Source organism: Heliangelus exortis, chromosome 1 (genome assembly GCF_036169615.1).
Source record: "Heliangelus exortis chromosome 1, bHelExo1.hap1, whole genome shotgun sequence".
In the NCBI taxonomy this organism is placed as follows: Eukaryota; Metazoa; Chordata; class Aves; order Apodiformes; family Trochilidae; genus Heliangelus; species Heliangelus exortis.
The window spans coordinates 136802543-136824093 of record NC_092422.1 but is presented as its reverse complement, the minus strand read 5'-3'; the positions used below and the strand labels follow the sequence as shown (position 1 = coordinate 136824093).

General features: G+C 39.9%; 1 protein-coding gene and 1 long non-coding RNA gene across 10 annotated transcripts in view; one reads left to right on the top strand and one right to left on the bottom strand.

Moving 5' to 3' along the window:
- LOC139787651 (uncharacterized) overlaps nt 1-21551 on the top strand; it is a 376416-nt gene that overhangs the window by 185423 nt on the left and 169442 nt on the right. The gene's annotated exons all lie outside the window — the stretch shown is intronic.
- The window catches only part of BICD1 (BICD cargo adaptor 1), a 177283-nt gene that overhangs the window by 58631 nt on the left and 97101 nt on the right, over nt 1-21551 (bottom strand). For all 9 annotated transcript variants that reach the window (XM_071769256.1, XM_071769266.1, XM_071769275.1 and 6 more), the window contains exon 3: nt 1814-1966. In XM_071769256.1, coding sequence (XP_071625357.1) covers nt 1814-1966 — 153 coding nt within the window. The remainder of the gene's footprint in view (nt 1-1813; nt 1967-21551) is intronic.

Sequence of the window (21551 nt, the reverse complement as noted above, 5' to 3'; positions counted from 1 at the left end):
AAATATTATGACAGACATAAACACTTGCAAAAAGATGTTCTTTGGGAGAAAACTAGGACAGTCCCTAAAAGGGTCTTTAATTCCTGATAGTGTGAGAATGCCTCCTATGAGGTCGGTCAGGGTAAAAATCCATGCCTCAAATGGGGATTTTTTTTGGCTTGGTAAATAACTCTGACACAAAAATGATCTGCTATAAATTCTGTTTCAGGAGTGTGAAAGTCTGGGCATCTTCATAAATATGGAAAAGATGTACCCATTTCTATTACCTGTGAATTCCCTGGGGCACAGCTCTGTTGTTTTAAATGTTCAAATAGCATTTGTGCTAGAGCAGTAAAGGAGCAGTAAAAGGTTGCTGAAATAATACTGCCTATTCCTGCAGGAATAAGGCAATTTTGTTACAAGTCTGCGATTAGAGACAGTGATGGTCTTGGCTGTTTGATAAAAGCCCTAAGTGAACCATGCAGTAGTCTGGGACATAAATCAGGGGCTGGGATGCAGAGCTGTTACCACTTGCTAGCAGTTAAGGAAATAGCATTAAGGAGTGCCATGTCATGCTGGAGAGGGTCTAAAAGGCAGAAAGTGTGACATTATCCAACTTGGGATACTTAATCAAAAAATCATAGAATGTCAGTTTCAAAGGGACCTCAAGCATCATCTAGTCTATTAATAATTAATCTTCTAACATTGTTTATATGGTCTGTCTCAGCACCCCACCAAGCTGAGACTTAGTTTTCCAAAGTGGGAGAATCCACTGCTTCTTCTGGGAGATCATGTTGATGTCTGACTGTCCTCATTGTGAAAAATTTTCCTCTTGTGTTCAATTGGAATCTCACTAGGAGCAAGGGGCCCATTGCCCCTTGCTTGTCCATGTGACTCCTTGTAAATAGAGTCTCCATCTTCTTAGTAGCCCCTCTTTAAGTACTGGAACATCATAATAAGAGCTCCCCTAAGTCTCCTCTTCTCAAGGCTGAACAAATCCAGTTTTCTCAGCCTTGGTATCAATCTTAAATATCAGTCACAGCAAGTTAACTCTTCTGATGAGACAACAAATCTCATTTGTTCAGTTTAAAGGACAACTGTCCTCTTGGATGCTTCCTCAGCATCAAAAGAAGCTTTGCTTTTGTAAGGGGGAAAAGAACAGACCCCAAGATTGTTTGCATCTGGATGAAACAGGGGCTGCAGTTTATGGTGGTCGCTTGGAGTGCATTCTGTGCTGTAGTGAGAATTACAGTGTGTTGGTTTGACAGCAGCTGCAAACTGGGAACATCTGACATCCCTTTACCTATTTCTGAAGCTTGCTAAACTTGTAGGTTAGCATGGCTGAGAAGAAAGCAACACTGGCACCGGAAAACCCAAGGAGCAGGTTAAAAAGGGAGAATGGAAAGACAATTATTTCCTCTTTTCTCCATTTCAGAAGAGGAAAGGATGTGCAGAAACCAAGTGAGAGAAAACAGAGGGATGAATTCTGCTACCAGATACTCGGTTAATCAAGCACGGAGGGGGCAGAGGAAAAGCAGGAAGCTAAAACATGGAATTGTTTCTACTTTAATAATATCTCTGCTATTAAAAAGTTCTGCAATGATATATTCCACCAGAATTTTCCTAAAACTGAGAAAAGGCCCTCACCATATGTAAGGAGCGGCCAGCAACACTGTTTCAGAATCAGTATTTGGCAAAAACCCAACTGAAAAAAAAAAAACCAACCCAATACATAAAGCAACTTCTAGCTAAGTGCTCTGTGGAATCACATAATGGAAATTTGAGAAAATAGGGTCATTTTTCAGCATAGAGACTTGAATCTGTTGATGCTTACTTGATTTTGTTTCAGTGTGGACACCAGTTTCTGTAAAGTGATGTTTTCTTCTTCAAGCTCAGTGTAGTCCTGTAGGAGTCTTGCCTCTCGAAACTTGTACTCCCGAATTTCCTCTTTCATCCGTACCCTCTGCAGTTCCACCATTTCGTTATTCTGATGAGAGAAAATGCAAGTAGTGTCACCATTCACACACAACCACTTCAGTGACAAATGGTGCCTTTAAAAATTAAAAAAATATCAATCCTCAAATAAAATTGATTTAACTGTGTAAACCAGAACAGCAACACAGTTTAAGCTGAGCGGTAATTTCAGGTGTGTGATCAATGCAGAAATGAGAATGCCTAATGAGAAAGCTTGATTAAAACAGTTGCAAGCTTACATGCTTATTGAAATGGAAAACCTGGCAAGGCTTTATCATCTCATTAGCTTTATTGCTCTACGGTACAGTTGGTTTTAAATAAAATTACTGCCTGCTTTCCACCAGTGGATGTTTTCCGCATTCACACAGAAAGGGAATGAGTAAAGGCACCTGTTGAGTAGAGACATCTGTTTCTGAGCAAGGTGCACTCACATGTTTGTGTCTGCAGGCACTGGAGAGGCACAGGTAGGCAGGATGGTTGTAAAATGCTCAGCAAAAGCCTGACAAACACATCACTGTGCTGAGTAAGATTATAGCCAGCACTTCTGAGAACACACAAAATCACCGCTTGATTTTTCCTGCTCACATACACAACTCCCAGACAGCCTTACGAAAGAGGTAATGATGGATCAGTTTCACCAAAAATTGCTTCCCTGGGATTCCAGCTCTGACTGTGTCTGACTTCAAGGGTCAGTTAATGTTAGAAAGATCCTACAGACATAATCCTGATGTAACACAAACTACAGGAAGATGGAGTTAACATACTGCTAGAAGAGAACAGTGACGACACAGTTAGTATGAGCAGCACCCCCCCCCTCTGCCTTCAAGAGAGGACTGATTATTAGGAATGTTATGAATATTAGGAATAGGCACAATTGGTCACATCTGCTTGACTGCAGGAGGAACGTGAGCATTGATTGCTACAGCAGCTAGTGGAGGGAAGCACTACTGCAGTCTTAATGATGGAGCAGAGCACAACTGGGAAGCAGTAATGGGTTTCTGTCAGAGGTTCCAGTGTGGAGGGAGGGCAATCACTGGCCTGACAGCTACTTGGAAAAGTCAAATGTTAAAAAAAATCATGACAGGAGAAATTGTAGCCATCAAGCTCTAAATAGATCAATCTGTACAATTTGCTCTCTAGTATGTAAAGGATAAACCACATATTCTGAATTGAGGATAAACAGAACTTTGCTTAGCATCTAGGCTAAGTAAACAATTATAAACCACTGGAAAATAACACTACAAAGCATGAAAAAAAAAAAAAAAAAAAGTTGATGCATGAAGCTTTTTTGTTAAAGAAAAATAAAACCTATCACCTTCCCCCTCCTGGCAGCTGATGAAGAAATCAAGACCCTACATGGTTTCTGAAGTGAAGGCATGCCTCCTTTGGTTCAAATATCCCCAGTGGCAAAAGAGTCACAGAGCACCAGATAAAAGAAACCCTCTGTAAATGTTCCTGCATCTAATATTGCCTAATAAACCTCTGAGTAACTGTAAGAATGGCATTGGAGGTGATTGAGGTGAAGGCATTTTATACCTCAGGGTTGCCTTTACACATTTTGTTTCTGCCAGCACATTTGCATCTGTGGCAGTCACTGATGCTTGCTAGGTGTAGGTATACATTTGAGTCTGAGGAGGAACGTGGACAACACCAAATGCACAACTCTCCTCTATCAAGTGTAATTAAGCCCCTTTGCAACTCTTCTGCTGTTTGGAGTTCAGTCAGCCCAGATGACACTCAACTAATGCACAGCCAATGATGCTCATTGAAAAGAATGCCTCTCCAAAAAGGGAGGAAGAAGAAAGGTGGCAGGAGACTGAGGACCCAAGCAAAGAATTTTTACTGAATCCTGAGTTATTCTTTCCCTGAAAGAGCACAAGGCGTGCTACTTGGAAAATGCCACTCATATTAACTCTGTAAGGTCAAAGTACTCCTTTGTTTTTCCCATTACAGCAAACAAAGAGAAAACATGAGCTCACATCTTGCTGGAGTGCACCACCATTTTTTTAAGAAGCCAAAAATCACATTCCTTTACCACTTGTAACTGCTTTTTCTCCTACATAATCTCAAAGGAATAAACAGAAGCACTTTTGACAGCATTTCACCTCCTCTTACAGCTGCAGCAACCACCTCTGCATAGCAACCTCTGCTCTTCATTACTTGTGGCATTTGGTCAAGGACAAAACAGCAGGAAAAGGGAAAACTCACGAGTTAGAGCATCCCCAGCAAGCCACAGGGCTGCCTGCCATGCTTCCAGTGACCAGGGCCAAGTCTTTCACTGGAACCAATCCTACTGCTCTGCCACAGGGGCAAAACAGACTCAACACATGAGAGAATACAGTATTGCCTTTCCAAAGCAATGTAAAGCATGAATTTTGTCACTCTGATATTATTCTCTGTCTTCCCAAATCCATCTCCTTCTCTCCAAACAATTGCATGATGCTGGCAAATATCCATCTGCAAAGCACTGTGGTGCTTTCACTGCTTCCCATGAAAGGTGATGCTGTCATGTTACTGGGGAAGTGCCTGGCATTATCGAGGTTTATGTGTAAGTAACCACAGGATATGCTGGAGGGCTGTTCTCTTTCCTTTGTTAAAGATCTCTAGGCATTTTGTGGAAGTGAACTAGTCTTCAATCTATCATGAAAAAGTCATGCTGAGCTCATTCTCTGCTACTATAAGGAAGCCAGATAAATTTGACTCAATCAAATGGTCTGATTAAATATCTTATCTTCTCACAACCCTGCATTGTTATTTTGAATTATTTAAAATATGTATTTCTTAAGCAGACAATATGAAGCAATAGATGATCACAGAACCATTTGGGTTGGAAGGGATATTAAAGATCATCTTGTTCCACCTGCATGGGCAGGGATACCTCCCAGTAAACCAGGTTGCTCAAAAGGGCAGATCTTACGGTATGGATACATACAGTGGCAATAAAATGCAAACTTTTTTGGGGGGGGCATTGCATCAGTGCTCTTCTGAGGTAACTTGGATATATATGAAAACAGTGAGGAAGGATTTCCAACACAAGGCAAATGGAGTCTGCCATCAGAGCTGCTATCTATATGAGCCACTAGAGGACAATGTCACCCAAGATACTAGTTAAATAATTTGTAATTAAGCATTACTGGTAATCAAGCACTGATCATTAAACCTGCAGGATTGGGCAACACAACCAGATGCTTTCATTAGGGCACTGTCTCAGGACTTTCCACATTTCCAGAGGATTCCTCTATGAACTAACTACTGGACCTGTAAAAAACAAATTTATCCAAGAGGTGGAGCTAATGATACACAAGAAGCCTTCTAATGGCCATAAATTATTTTCAGTACCAGTCACCAGCTGAACATGGTGCAACAGTTTTAATGGATCTGTGCCAAAGAAGAAGGAAAAGGCCTTTATGTGAAACTATAGAAAACAACAGAGTCCTTGTCAGCATTGCACCTCATTATACGTAAGCACTAATTGTGGAAGATGTCAGTCACATAGCTTGTCTAATGAACCTACACAGAACAGAAGAGACCATGAGAAATGGAAAACAGAAGGCTCAGTTGAGATAAAGTCTGTTCAGGACATCTATCCACTAGTACTTAGATATATTTTTAGATTTGCCATATATGAAAATTGAAAGACATCTCTAGGTTTTACAGGGACAATGACCATTTCTCTAAAGTAAAACCATTGCTTTACTCCTGACAGGCTCTGAGCATCAGTGGAACATATTAATTTTTTTTACCTCCTACCAAAATTAAATGCAACATATGAATAAATTATTCAATTTTGATTTGGTGTAGACTTTTAAAATTATGTATTCCATATGATACAGATAGAACATCTTCTCTTAATTGGGTGTGTACATTGTAATACACTGTGTAATACCAAGTAATTGGAAATGAGAAGGTATTTTAACATGAAATAATGAAAATGTCTAATTTTTAAAACAATGAGAAGAGATTTGAAAAAAAAATATATGTACCCTCCAGTCATTTTTTGTCAGACCCTTCCTTGAGTGTTGCCCATGGAAGCCACGTGTTACAGCCTTGTGTCTATTACTCTCCTACCTAAGGAGAGAAAACTGGACAAGGACAATGACCTGAAGCTGGGTATTCTCATCTTCAAGGTAAAAAGCACTGATGGCTTTTGATTCCTGATCTGTGGACCCATAAACTGAACTTCTTTGAAGTCAGTGGTGTTTTGAAGCCTTCTTTTTAAAGTTATTGCAGTTCTACTAGATATTTTGGTTGTCCCCTCTCTTGGAGTACATGAGGGACTCTTTTTATTTCTGCTTTTATCCATTGATTTTTGGCCCAAACAAAAATTGAGGAACTAGAGTTCCCTTTCTCATATTTTTTTACATAATTTTTTCATAATTTTCAAAATTTTTTTCATACAAATTTTAATGAAAAGACTCCAGGTCATTACTTGCTGTGAAACATACTATTTTTCATGCTACAAATCAGAAATTAATTATATGCCCCAGACTACCCTTATCCCTTGGAAAATGCAAGCCACAGCATGGTACTGTGCATAACTTCCTAACTTCCATAACTCATGAGTAAGAGAACAATGGAAAATTTATATACTTCCAATTTAATGGCATTGTGTTATAGCTGATGCAGTCTAAAATGCCATTTGATCTGATGACAATTTTATTGCACTAGCAATAAATTGAATGTAATAGTAAGTTTATGCTCAGACTCTTTTCCATAATCTGATATATGTTGAAAAGACTCACGGTACATTTGCATGTTTACTTTACTCTGCAGAGAAAATAAAAGCTGCATTTTTCATGACAAACGATAATAGGAATATATAATTTAATATACAATACAATTTAACTGAGGTTCAAGTTTAACTACAAACATGTTAACTTCACATGGGGAAGCACTGCCAGCACAACTTTGGCCAAAAAGAAGTTTGGGACTTCCTTCAGGATCATTTCATGACAAAATTCACCCCATTTTAAAATGATTTTGGCCTCTTTTTAAAACTATTTTTTGTCTCTACTTTATAACATGCAAGTATAAATTAATGAGAAATTAATGAGGAAAAAATAATTAAACCCTAAAGTATATTTGATTCATTACTTTTAGAATATGCAGATATAACCTTAGAACCTCAAAACCCAATTATATCTCCTCTTCAGAAGCCTCTAATGTGAATTATGGGTACCTTTTCTGTTTTCTGCAAACAATGGAAAATCTAATTCTGCATCCTTCTCAACAGTAGCAATGGTGAGAATGTAGCAGAACACCAGAACACCATGGGAAAGCCACCCCTCCTCCTTTCTTCTGATGGAAGAACCCAGAGAGGAAAAAGGTACAAGGCAAAGACTCAGAAAGACACTTGCCATGCTAGGGAGGAGGTGAGGTGGCCAGGGACAACCAGCTGGTCTGGAGAGAAAACAGGTCCTCATTTTTCATTCTGTAGTCATAAGGGTAGTTGCAAGAAGAGAGAATGAAAGAGGGAATAGAAGAGTAAAGACCATTTTTCTTTCTTTTATCAACTTTTTTGAGTCCCCAGAGAAGGTCGTTTAGAGTAGACTTTAAGTTTCCTTCTCTCTTAAACAGAAATACTCACCTTGAGCTAAAAGAATGACATTTTCCATGTTTCTAGATATATCTAAAGTCATATTGGGATTCTGTGGATGATTTACTGTGACCTGGTCAGACCCTTTATGTGGAATTTGCAGCTCAGTCCTCCTGATGATTCACAGATGTAGACACCCTAACTAACCAGGGACAGAGCATCTCTTGTAGAGTGGTTTTTGCCTCTCTTTCAATACACAGGTAGCTTCTTATCCCAAAATATTTTTTTCCCTCATTGTTAAGAGTCTGCATCCTCCTTTTTTATCTGAATTTTTCTGATCCCATCATTCCAAAAGATGGAACGTGGTACTATTAGCGTCCATGACATTGTATCTGACCTAACCTATAGCACTATAAAAGCATGATACAAGCCCTCTTGTCCAAAACCAGAAGCCACTAACTTTTGAAATTAGGTAGGATTCTGACATTCTTTAGCTTTTGATATATCAGTGGCTGTCTCAAAACCAGGAAAAAAAGCAAACATGCTATTGTGCACGTAATATTTTTGACAATGTATCCATAGAACAACATAAGTATCTATAATCTTCCTTTTTGTGGATTTACTTACAGAATGACAGCATTACCAAAGGCAGGAATGAAGAAAGCCATGTATTTGTTAGTTGTAGCACAATGAATAGAAGCCAGACCAAGATTAAGTATGTTTCAACTTCCTTCACCAGCGACAGCTCTTAGATAAAGCATTTACAATACATCTAATAATTTAATCATCTGAAATGCTCTATGTATGTAATTGGAATTGCTAAACCTAAAGAAGTAAGGTGAATTTCTACTGAGAGCAACTAAATGGCCCATTTATGTACTTATCACAGAGGCTGAGACCCATAATATTTAGCATTATAAATCCTGCTATTTATAAATCCCAACAAAATATCCATTGTATTGACATTCATAAAGGTATATATATAAAAAATGGAATTAAGGAATGTTCTGGTTGTTAATTTTCCTGCTGAGTATCATGGTCACGTGATATTATAATGTATGGGGTTTGTAAACTGATAAAACTTTGTAAACTGATAAAACTACATATCTCTAGTCATACATATTTATCTGAAACAATGGTTTGTTTGACTGCATTTATAGCAATTAATGACTGAGTATTAATGCATTCATTACATATTGTTATATATCAATATAATAATTATAAATAACATTATATTATAAACTTTATAACATTCATTATAAATAACATTAGCAACCTGTAACAAATGCTGCTGTGATATTCCTAACTAATTTTTCAAAGAAATAGAAACTTTGCTAACCTAAACTTTAATAAAACAGCATGAGAGGAAAGACCCCAGTTCAGTTAATATGATCCTTCTGCATGTCTGTAGAAGGCTGTCATATGTTAACATATGAACACTGCAAATATCAAAGTATCAATTGGTCGGGATTAGTTTTATCACGAGGAGGACATTGTGGAGGTCATTAATGTTTAACCTTAAAATTCTGCTACTCATCTATCTCCTGCAGATCTAGTGGCATTAAACATTTTTAAGTGGGAGGATTTATTTCTAAATACCACACATAACAGGGCAAAAAAAAGATCCATCAGCCTTGGAGTAGGCTGATAACAACTGCTTGCAAATGCAGTGCTCTCCACAGAGTCTTCCCACAACTCATTCAGGTTTACAATGGTCTTCAAATTTATCCAGGTACCAGGTGACCCAGGGGCTGGTCACCACCCAAAGGCCTGTCCTACACCCACTTGGAATTAGAGAATAATTTAGGCTGGAAAGGACCCTTAAGATCATCAAGTCCAACCATTAACCTGGCACTGCTAAGTCCACCACTAAACCATGTTCCTAAGCACCACATCTAGAAGTGTTTTTAATACCTTGAGGAATGGTGACTCAGCCTGGGCAGCCAGCTCCAGTGCCTGACAACCCTTTCAGTGAATCTAAACCCCCCCTGGGGGAACTTGAGGCCATTTTCTCTTACCCTTTAACTTGTTACTTAGGAGAAAGCAGCAACACCCACCTCACTACAACCTCCTCTCAAGTAGCTGTAGAGAGCTCCAAGGCCTCCCCTCAGCCTCCTTTTCTCCAAACTCAACACCCCCAAGTTCCCTCAGCTGCTCCTCACAAGACCAGTGCTCTACACCCTTCAGCAGCTTCTGGCATACCCGTGTTGCTGCTGCCACCCATCCAACCCCATTGCTGCACGATGGGTTCCCCTGGGGCCCCTGTGCTGTTCGTACAGGGTGGGAGCATGAGATGGACAGGACCTCTTAATATCACATTCTAGCTGAATTATTTTGCCACATCCTCATTATTCCCACTGCACTGAATAGCTCCTGAGTAGCAAATGCTCTGACTGTGCTCTCCGAAGCGGGGCTGTTGTGCCCCCTCCTCTACATCACTGATTATCTCGTGCCTAGCTGGGTACTATTATAAAGATAACAAAACCCCAATGGCTCTTGCCAGATTCCCTCAGAAAAAGAAGAAGAAAAAAAAGAAAAATAAAAAAGAAAATAAAAAAAGAGGAGGGGGCATTTTTGATTGAATAGCAATTCATCTTTTTTGGCCAGATTACAACCTTTCTTATGAAGGTTGTTCACTTTCTATCCACAGTTTAAGAAGCCAACAGCAGTGATTCTACATGACAATGCCTGAAGGCAGGCTTTTTGGATGGAGGATTCACACAGGCCTTTTCAACCTCATAAAGAAAGGAAGATCTGGTTTTAAAGCCTAACTGATCACTTGGGAGAAGCATCTGCTGGTTGTATGTATCTTTTTGAGAGGCCATCTGTCAGGTGCAAAAGTGCCAAATTTCCTTCTAGACCCAAAGGGGCACAAACTAAGCAACAAAAGAGAAGTTGTGCTAACAGGAGGTGGATCTTTCATCAGTTTAAGCTCAGCTCCCATGGCCAGTGCTAACTTCCACATCATCAGCCAGGTCAGGGGTAGTAAGCCACCCCAGAAAACTAACCAACAAATAAAAAGTTAGTTGTATTTATACTCCCTGACACTACTGACAGAGAGGACACGCAGGCACTGGTGCTTGCAGCAGGTAGGGAATAGGCAGACATGACATTTCTGGTTTGGATATGCTCAGGGCTCAGCAACTATGTGATCTGTTCCAAGAATCAGAGATGGAAACCCAGCCTCATTGGTGTAAATTGTAAAATAAATAAATAAATAGTCTCCAGTAGAAAAAAGTTTTCACTATATTCACTGAAATGTTGAGGCATAGGAGCAGTAAAGTGAATTTCTGAGGGTGGAAAGGAGGAAAGAGAGCAAACACCTAAATAAGAGGGATGAGCTTGACGATTTTAATACCCATTATATTTCAATGGTATGGGAAAAAAATGTCCCTGTTTGTGACTGATTGCTTTTGCACTAGTTTCTGCTGTCTTATTTTAACATTTGATGTGACGACGGTTTCAGAGCTCCCTGTGGTAACCCATCTCTGAGTGTGCCAGGCAGCAACTCCATTCTCTGATGTTCCAGGCACAGAGCTATGCTCCCTGTAAGCTTTCCATTCCCCATGGCAACTGTGTCCCCTCCTTATGACTCAGAGATATTTCAATTACAGCTCAATGCTAGTTCAAACCTTCATTCCTTATACTCTTTACACCAGTAATCAAGTCATGCTGTCAAGGGATGCACATGCAGGGCTCTCAGCACTGTGTTACAAGACTATCCAAACTCTGTTTTTTTTTCAGTTTGCATACCAAGCCAATCTTTGGTCTTGTAAATAGCAGCAAGATGTTGTACTATTGATATCTGTGAGCAAGTGCCTCTGCTTTCTCCTGCTGCAGGAGGACCATGCCGCAGCACCATGTTTGAGCTCAGGAAGCTGAGAGCATATCAACACACAGACCCAGGGACGGCAGCAGTACTAATAAGTCTGGTCCTTGAGACAAGTGCAGCTAAATTAGTAAGAAGCTGAGTTCAAATTAATCAGACATGTAATTAATCCTGATCCTCAGCTCACAAAAGATCATAAAAATAATAGAAAAATGGATCTCACAGGTTCCCCATGGCAGCATCTAGTCCATTTGTCTTTCCCAGGGCAGAAGGAACTCCATCTATGTCATTCCTGCTATCTGTCTAATTTCTTCTTAACTACTTCCAATGACAGATCACATCACCTTTCCCAGAAACTTGTTTCCTAGCTTCACTTCTGCCTTTGTCATGAGAAACCTTTTTTAAATGTCCATGCTGACACTGAATGGCCAGTCTTTCACACTGCAAGAGGAAAACAGTATTTCCTTTCCTACCCACAAAAAGCAGGAAAATAAATGTGTCTATTCTTCTTTGCAAAAATCTTCCATTTATCCACGGTATCCATCTTCAATCACCCCTCTCTCCTCTGCAAAGAGAAGAGCACTTGAGAATTGGGAATCCCAGACAGCTCCTACCACTGAGAAAACTCATCAGCTGATGTCCAGGCATGACATACAGAAGAAATGTAGGAAGATGGGCAGTGATGGCAACAGTAACTAGATGTTGGAGGAAGAAGAAGAGGAAACCTCAATTAACAATTCATGTTCCTTCTATTACCCTATTTCTCACAGTGCATGGGGAGAGGGGAGGAGAGGAGAAAGGAAAAGAGAGAGAGGAGAAAGGGAAAGAGAGGGAAAGAGAGAGAGGAGAAAGGGAAAGAGAGGGAAAGAGAGAGAGGAGAAAGGGAAAGAGAGGGAAAGAGAGAGAGAAGAAAGGGAAAGAGAGAGAGGAGAAAGGGAAAGAGAGAGGGGGAGAGAGGGGGAGAGAGGGGGAGAGAGGGGGAGAGAGGGGGAGAGAGGGGAGAGAGGGGGAGAGAGGGGGAGAGAGGGGGAGAGAGGGGGAGAGAGGGGGAGAGAGGGGGAGAGAGGGGGAGAGAGGGGGAGAGAGGGGGAGAGAGGGGGAGAGAGGGGGAGAGAGGGGGAGAGAGGGGGAGAGAGGGGGAGAGAGGGGGAGACAGAGAGGGGGAGACAGAGAGGGGGAGACAGAGAGGGGGAGACAGAGAGGGGGAGACAGAGAGGGGGAGACAGAGAGGGGGAGACAGAGAGGGGGAGACAGAGAGGGGGAGACAGAGAGGGGGAGACAGAGAGGGGGAGACAGAGAGGGGGAGACAGAGAGGGGGAGACAGAGAGGGGAAGACAGAGAGGGGAAGACAGAGAGGGGAAGACAGAGAGGGGAAGACAGAGAGGGGAAGAGAGGAAGCCTCCTACACTGCAGCCTCCCACCCAAGCCCTCAGCAGTGATCCCCCAGGGTGTAAGGGCACCCATGTATAATATTGGAGTGCTAGACTGTAATTCTCCAGATACTGGTAAGAAAATTCTGGGAGTGTAGGATTTCAATCCAAAGTCTTAATTGCTCCCTCTGATTTCTAACATCCCAGCAGGCCACTGCTGATTGGTAGCTTATGATCCTTTTGTTTCTTTCTAACTGATTTTCAATATAAATTATAACACAACATTAGAGGATGACTGCTTTTAAATTTGCTCTCAGTTTTTAATGTACTCATCCACCACCTTTATGTGACATCATTACTAATGAAATCCAATACCAATTTCAGCTAATAATTATTTAAAGGCAAGTTTTTCAGTTATTATTCTGTTGCATGCCCAATGGCTTTATACAGCACAACTGAATTCAGTAAATACACTGCAACAGAACTGCAGCAGAATAGTGATCCTGTTAAAACAACAGGCATCCTTAGGGAGGAAAAACAACATTGTACTTGAACTAGGTCAGAACTCAGACACGCAACAGGGATGAGATGAGATTTATGAACTCCCCTTTGTCAATTGATCAATGTATTCCATGTCATATCCAGACAGTTTTGGACCATTCTCAGTTTTTTTTCATCACTGAAATATTGCTACCAGTGTCTAGGGAAGACAACCCAGGTTGCTAACATTCATTGGGTTTTTTATTATTGTACTGAGGCTGAGTTTACCCAGCATCTCAACCAGAGATTTGGGACTTCTGGAGAATCAATTTTGTATCTTCCTGATCTTATGTGCTTATGTACAAATATATATATATATATATATACATATATATGGGACACAGGTTATGAATCACATCTACACACTTTCAGGATACTCCTCTTTGTGCAGTGAAATGTAGGACATTGTCAAATACAAGGGCAAAAATGGGAAAAATCCCCCAAACAGAACTTCTGTGGGAACCACAGCTTGTGGCAGTTCATTACACCTTTGTCAGAGACTGCACACTTATTTTACAGCCTCAGCCTTAGATGACACGGAAATGTTTGTGGCACAGGTAATTTTTCTTCACCTTGTACAGGGTGCAAGTACTCCTTGTGAAAGATTGAAACTATGAGCAGAAAAAATGAACCCTGTGGCTGCCTGTCCTCTGCCCTCATCCTGCCTCAGTCAATGGAGTGGCCAAACTGCTCCAGTATGGGAAGTCAGTATATGAACTTAAAAGTACTACCCATTTTTGTGTTCCAGAGTATGGCAGGAGTTACTTTCCAGCAGTTTGGTGTCTGTTGCAGGAGTGGCATAGCTGCAGTGAGCACAGGAAAGAGAGCTGAACTGCTTTAGGATGAGAACATCCTTATTATGAATCAGAGACTTTAACTGTGTGACTAAAATTGTGAACTAAGACAAAATCCCTAGGTTTCCATAAACATGGATTTCTTTCTCTGTGCATTTCAAAGCCTCAAGTTAAAGTTAAAAATCCATTTCTGGCCTTGGTCCAGAGAAAATAGGAACCATTGCTTTCCCTGTGGACATTTCAAGCTGTCATCAGCCAGTGGGAAGCTTTTGGAGACAGCTCTCACATTGCAGCAAAAGGGTAAGACAGCAGCCTCCGAATCCTAGATGTTTCCTACCCCTCCCGTCCCTCCATACTCCTGAGCCCCTCAGAGACCATCTTAGTGAGTTTCAGGAGCATCTAGACAGAATTCAGATGTAGTCTTAGTTATTAGCCTGACACACAAAGTATCACAACTTCTTACAGGGTCTTTTTTTTTCTTCTTGCTCTTATATATAAATGTAGCCCAAACCAGGACATTCAGTCAGTCTCATTAAGGGACCAGAGATGCTTTAGCGCTGTTCTCACAGGCTGCTGTTTGACCCTGATCATGCTGATGTTTTATTTAGAAACTGCTTTACTCACTAAACTCCATAGTTAAGAGTAAACGTGGTAGTTTTCTTACAGAGGAGATAGATTTCAAGCAAAACTTAACAGTCCTGTTCCAAACAATTTCATTTTCTTTCTTCTAGTTCTCTTGGAGAGGTGCTCCCAGAGGTGACCGAGAGAAAGCCGAGTGAATCTTTTCCAAACATTTTCCTCAAGCTTAAACGTTGCATTGAAAGATTTTACTACCCAGAACTGTTCTAAACTCAGCAGTAAAAAGCATCTTGTCCTGCCTAACACCATCACAAATCCCATTTTTCATCTCCTCTGCCATTTGTGGTTCTTTCTCTCCCCACTGCAGTCCACCAAAAATGTTTCTTTCTTCTGCCTCTCCAACACTTACTTCTTATTCCCTGCTTCTTCAACAAGAGATATGAGTATGATGAACTTGCAACACAACATAATACAAATTTGTCTCAGATGTCTTTCATTTAAGTTAAACAGGGGTTAATGAAAGGCATAGAGATGGCATATATAAAAGCTAAATTCAAAGTAGCAAGAAATAAAAGATCATAAATCTTGATGCTCGTGGCAGATGCTCATCTGCCAAACTTCATCAGCAAAGTGCAGTAGTACCCCAGTGATGATAAATGTTTTAAGCTCTTTATACATTTGCTAAAAAAGAAGAAAGTATCATCTCAATGATAAAACAAAACAAAAAACAGAAAACAACAGCACCAGTCTGGCACTGTGCTCTCTGTCTCATGGACAGTGTTGTTTACCCCTGAAGCTTTATGAAACTGAAGATATTTTCTGTCATTTGGTCCTTTTTCTTTTTTCTTTTTTTAATATCAAAGCTTTCTCCAAAATTCCCCTTTACTTTTAAAACCATATTCTCATATTCATCAGAAAAACTTAATGAAAAATCACACCCATCATTTTGAAAAATAAAGCCCAACTATTAATAAAATAGTTGTGATATTCTTGGTTCTCACCTTGGGAGAAAGGGCTGGGGAACACTGTGGACATGAATTTTTGTCTCCACAGTCCGGACCCCCTAGATGAAAATGCATATTTTATCATATATTAGCTAGTGTGTGTTAATTAACCTATATTAAAAACATGCAATGGAGAAAACATCATCATAACTTTGCATGATGATGGCTGAGTTCAGCCTCTCAGGTGTTACTGAGGTAGCAGGTTAGCAAGAGGATTTTAAAACCTTACGAGCTAACAATTGGAAAAAAATTACATTTTTTCTTTCTTTTATGTTTGACAAGAGCCTGAATGTTTGCTTGAAATTAAGAACAATAATCAGAGCTTGACTAATCACACCTGAATCTTGTTTTTTCTCTTACTGCAGAATTATCTTGATACATTTCACCTCAGTGTACCAAGCTGTGGTAAGAGATACACAACGCCACAAGCCCAAGCATCTGCACTTTTCTACAGAAATCCTAATTCTGATTCAAATCCATGGTAAATCAGGGGAAGCACCTGGACAGGAAACTTTAACATGGTGTCAGTTTGGTGAATGTTGAATATGATCCCAGGTTTTGGTAAGCATGGGACTGTAAGGGACAGGTAGGAGCCACCAACCTGTGGCACAGGTGTTTTCTTGCAAGGGCCTGGAGGTCAAGCACGACTCCTCTGGGCAAAGACCAAAGGCTTCCCCTCTCCCAGCCCCAGGAGATGTCTCCAGGATGGTGATCCTCCTGATGCAAACATGAATTTCACAACACCAAAACTGGTGTTGATCATGCTTTATGCTGATAAGGACAGCCAAGGCTTTGGATAAAGCTCAGTAGGGCTCTCTGGAAACACTGAAATGCCACAGTGCTTGTTTTAGACAGGAACTCTGCTTTGTTTTCAAAGGTGAAAGGGGATTGCTTTATACAAGGCAGCCTACAGTAAGCTGGGCTTTCACAGACGAACAAGAGACAGTGATGCAATTTTTCCTGCTTAGAATCTCAATTAGAAACTTGGATTTAGCACCAGTACACAGCTTTCAGAATAACTGGGAAATAGGAGATAGGAGCAAATGCAGAGAAGGGATTTCTGAACATGAAAACAACTTTCTTTAAAGAAAAAGGCAGTTGTAATAACCTATAACTTAATAAAAAACAGAAAGGAAAGTAGGTTCTTTAAATAGTCCATCAGGGAAAATGAAGAATATTGCTAGTATTTTCAGTGTTGAAGCACACAAAATAGTGGTGACAGAAACTGGGTCTTCTTTTGCATGATATAAAGAAGAACTCAATAGATTCATACTGGCACTGTTAAAAGCTCTTGAATATCAAGAGCACTGGAAAAAAAGATTACACCATTTGAACCTTGGGTAGGAAAACCAAAAAAATTTATTTAGTGCTGTGGACATGAGAATCCCAGGAATTTCTGAGCATTAGGATGCAGTACAAACTTCCTTCATCATCTCACATGGGTTGACAAGTGGCAGGGGAACAACCAAATGAAGGAGCACAGCCACTTTTTATTAAGTGGGACATCAGCCTCTGTGCCTCAACTTCCCCACTACAGAAAAAACCTCATCTAATTATAGGAAATGTGCACTAATCATATACCTTAAGAACTTAGAACACTATTAAAACAGTACAAAAATTTGATTACCAGGTAAAACAAAACTTGCTTTTATATAAAGAGGTAGGTAATTTGTAAAAGATGTCTGATTTAAAAAAAAAGGTCTTACTGCAAACAGAATTTATTTCCATACAGTTTTATCTCCTACATGAATAAGATTAATGTGCTCTATAAGAACAAACTGTTTAAATTATCTCACCAAGTAAGCAGGGAGCTAAACAGATGGCAGCACCATTGAGACAGCAACAGGAATCACTAGTCTTTGCTTAGCCAGATGATCTTTAATGTCTCCATAATGCTAGCAAATTACTCACCTATGAAATGCAAGGTTCTGAGGATGAGGCAGAAAATTTCCTTTTTTTTCCCTTGGTGTATGGAAGAGTATGGACTATCTAGTTAGAGTATGGACATATCTAATTAGCATTATACTGTCATTAATCCTAAAAGGAAACCACATACAGAGATGCCCCATTGATACTACTTTGTAGGCTTTCCTTTTTAAAGACTACTTATTTGATAGAGAACATTTATTTAGAATATACATGAACCTTGTGTAGACTGCTGGTAGCCATGTCAGGTTATTTTGTTTCTTTGAAGGCAGAAGTTAGTTCAGGTAAGATTACCTAAACTGCATATAAACCTCCATCTTGCCTGTAAAGTTGACTGGTTTAGAGCACAATTAGTGTGCCCAGTCAAAACATGCTTAACAGCACTACAAGGGGTCAATCCCTTACCCACAAAAGGCAACCCATGGTTGGTTTGGGGCACTTTTAAATCTATACAGCTGTATGAAACACCCAGGGAGGGAAGAGGGGATGACAAGAAATACCTTGGTCATAGAGACAAAGCTTCCTTCTTCCTGCTCATTTATTCCATCCTACCATATGTTCCAAAGCGAAAGAGAAAGGTATTAATTACAGGAGTTGCTGGAATACTTCCCTGCCTACAGAGCACAATAGAACCTTTCTGGAAAATAATTGTTTTCATCACTATTTTCATTATCAGCTAGAACTCACAACTGAGTTTTTAAGAGCAGTATTGCACACTAAGGCTGAAAAAAATTATCTCAGTTGTACTGAATGGAAGAGAGCACTATGGAACCTGTGTTTAGTTTGAGGTTATTTTTCTTCAACTTAGCATCCCAGGATGCAAATTCTTGAACAGCAAGACGTAGAAATTTTAGTAGCAATGTTCAGGCAATGAGGCAAATATATACTAGATATAGTTCAGCTGATAGTTCAGCTGAGGTCAACAGTGATGAAACTTTGGCCGAGATACTATGCAAGCTAACAAGTCTTTGATGGCTCTTGAGATCCAGATGAAAAAAGGAAAAAAAAAAAAAAAAAAAAAAAAAGGTCTCACTCACAGTCTCAGAAACTTGTCCTTCACATAAGCAATTGAAAAGCAAGTCAAATTAGGCCACAGAGTGGAACAGGCAGTGGAAAGTCTGATCTGGCACCAAGTAAGATGTTTCTGTACCTTACAGGAAAAAAGCCTCCCAGGGTAACTCTTGTGCTCTTGTGGCACAAGAAGGTTAGAAAAATTCTCTGGGTTGCAGAATTTTATTCAAGTTAAATCTTACATATTTTTTTTCACAGTAACTATGAGGTTTACTGCCCCTGAATCAGGGAAAATGCATAGAGCTGAGATGATGGTGACTTTTCTATGATGGGACTGTGCTGGAGGGTATACCCTCAGCACTCCCTAAATCGTAAAAGGGATTTCTTAACTTAGTTGAAGATGCAATCCATGCCTGAGTTTGCCTTCAGGCTATTTTTACACTGAAGATAGTTGAAATGCATGTGTCTGACCTCAGTGAGGCACAAAATTATTAAATGTTTGAGGCTACAAAATACACTGAAAGATGATAACACATAGTTAAGAAGGGAATACAGTCCTCTTGTGAGGTGACACATGGAAAAGATGTTTGTGTACACAAGAGATGACGTATCTGCAGTCTCCTTTTACTCAGAAATAACAGCAAGTGAGATTTGCAAGAGACGTTTCCTGGCTGAAAAAATCTCAAACTAGTGGTATCTGCTCTTGGTGGTTTGTTTTATTTTTCCTTATTAGCACTTCATAAAACACATACATGGATCCTACTTACTTTATACAGCAGAGATCTTGGCAAACAAATAAAAGCTTACCAACCCATCAACCTTAACATAATGAACATTAAGGGTCTGTATTTATCAGGGAAAGGGTATTACTGCTGCTTTGGTTGTTCTTTCATATTTACCTCACTTCATAATTCTACTGCTCATCCACTCCCAGAAAAGCCACGCTGGAGCCACAGGAAATCCATCCATCTCCCCTGGGATAAAAATCCTCTTTGAATTAACCCCAAGTGCTATTTCTAGCTGCCAGCCAGCTACCCGGCAGCACGGGAAAACTCCCCTAGGACCACATTTCATTGCAGTCAGCACCCTCCAAAAATTCAGCCATGCACAAGAGAATTCAGCACACCCAGCCACACCTCCATCACATTGCTTTTAAACTTCCCAGTACATCTGGATTTAAGGGAAGGTAGGATGTGGCTTGAGCGGTGTGAATATGGGATGAATAACTGGTTTTCAAGAAAGTTTGAGACATCTTTTTTAAAAAAAATGTCCATAAATATAAAAAAATGCTCACCTTAGGTATACTATCTCTGCTATTACAATAATTAGTCTAGTCTTTACCTATTCTTCATAACAGAAGTTCTTCAAATAAATTTTAATTTTCAGTGAAGCTATTCACTCCAAGGCACCTGAAAATGAAAGATACTGGTACTGCATGGACTTGTTGTTAGCTGGGCAGCTGAGAGGTGAGGATACCACCACCTGCATCAGTAGAAGCTACAGCACAAGGGGAAAGGTGGGGGAGAGAGAGGGAGACTTCGTCTTGCTTAAGGGCAAAAATCAATGCTTCAGTGATTGTTACTTCCTAAAAGAAAACTCACAAAAACTCTATGAAAATACTGAATAATAAAAATAAATATACATTCTGAAGAACACAATGATCGTTCCCAAACCCAATGAAATCAAAATGTCTGCTTCATATATGACCTTTCTCAGACCACATTATTTTTCCCCACCCTTGGCTGAACAGTAATAGGCTATAAAGGCAGTGCAATGAAAACCCACACTATAAAGTGAAAATTACCACAAGAAACATCTAACTGGAGAACAGCATAGCTGAAAACACACGTTCAGTCTATGTACTCACAAGAGGGGGCAGCAATAAATCACGTTTAGAAGTTAACCCCAATCATGCTGAAATAATGGAAGTTCCTAATGCAGTACAGATGGAAGCTGGAAAGCAGAAAACAAGAGGAGAAGGCACCTGGCTCTGCACCCCAACAGCCCGAGTTATGTGCTTCAGTGGAGGAAGTGACATGTGTTTATTTTATTTTACTGATCTTTTTGCAACCCATTTTACCACACCATTGAATGACACCATTATAGGCCTGAACTGTTTTTCAGCTGCAGCTCTAGCTTTAAAAATACCTTGACCTTCCAGATCTCAGATGGGAGTGATGCTTAGAGCTGCCTCTACTACTTCAAGGCACAACTAAACAGGAAGTTTTCTCATTAATGCCAGCATAAAATACTAAAAAAAAAAAAAAAAAAATGCTTAAATACAGGTAACAAAGAGTGACTCTGTTTTTTACAGTTTTAGTAATAAGAAAAGCTTTGATAATTGTGTATGATTCTTTTACCAGAATTTTGCTGCAGTGGTGAACAGGAAAGAAATAGTCAAGATTACATTTCCTTAAATAGATGCACGTAATAAAAAAGAAACCAACCTATTTGGTTTTACTGTCCTGGGCTTGCTTACAGCCCCCCAGGGAAAAAGTCAGTGCAATATGGTATGAAAAATAGAGTAATAATCCAGTCTTTGTATTTGGTTCTTGATGGCAAGAAATATTACCTCTCCAATTCACAGTAAGTCATTGCCACATTTGTCTATGAAGTGACAACAGGGTTGAAAGCAGAAGCAAGGAGCTTTCCAGTTTTATTCAAAGAACAAATTTTTGGCTAATTATCCTGCCTTTAAACAGATGATCATGGCTCTTCCCACCTCAAGATACAGAAACAGTATCTCTGATATTTCTGAGTTCAGCTAAGAGCAAAACTGTAGACACTATCATGGAAACTTCAGAGTTTCATTTTGCAGCATGCATTTATTGGGTCTGAAAAGGAAATCCAGTTCTCCAATGTAAAGAGGTATAAAACAAGGATTAATCAACATAAATGTTGTTGCTGAAGCTGAGCTGGTAGTTAGTTTGCCCTGCCTTTCAGATTGCTGCACCATGAAGCTATTCACTGAATTCCTGCAAAGTTGTCCCCAGCTCACTAGGGGACATT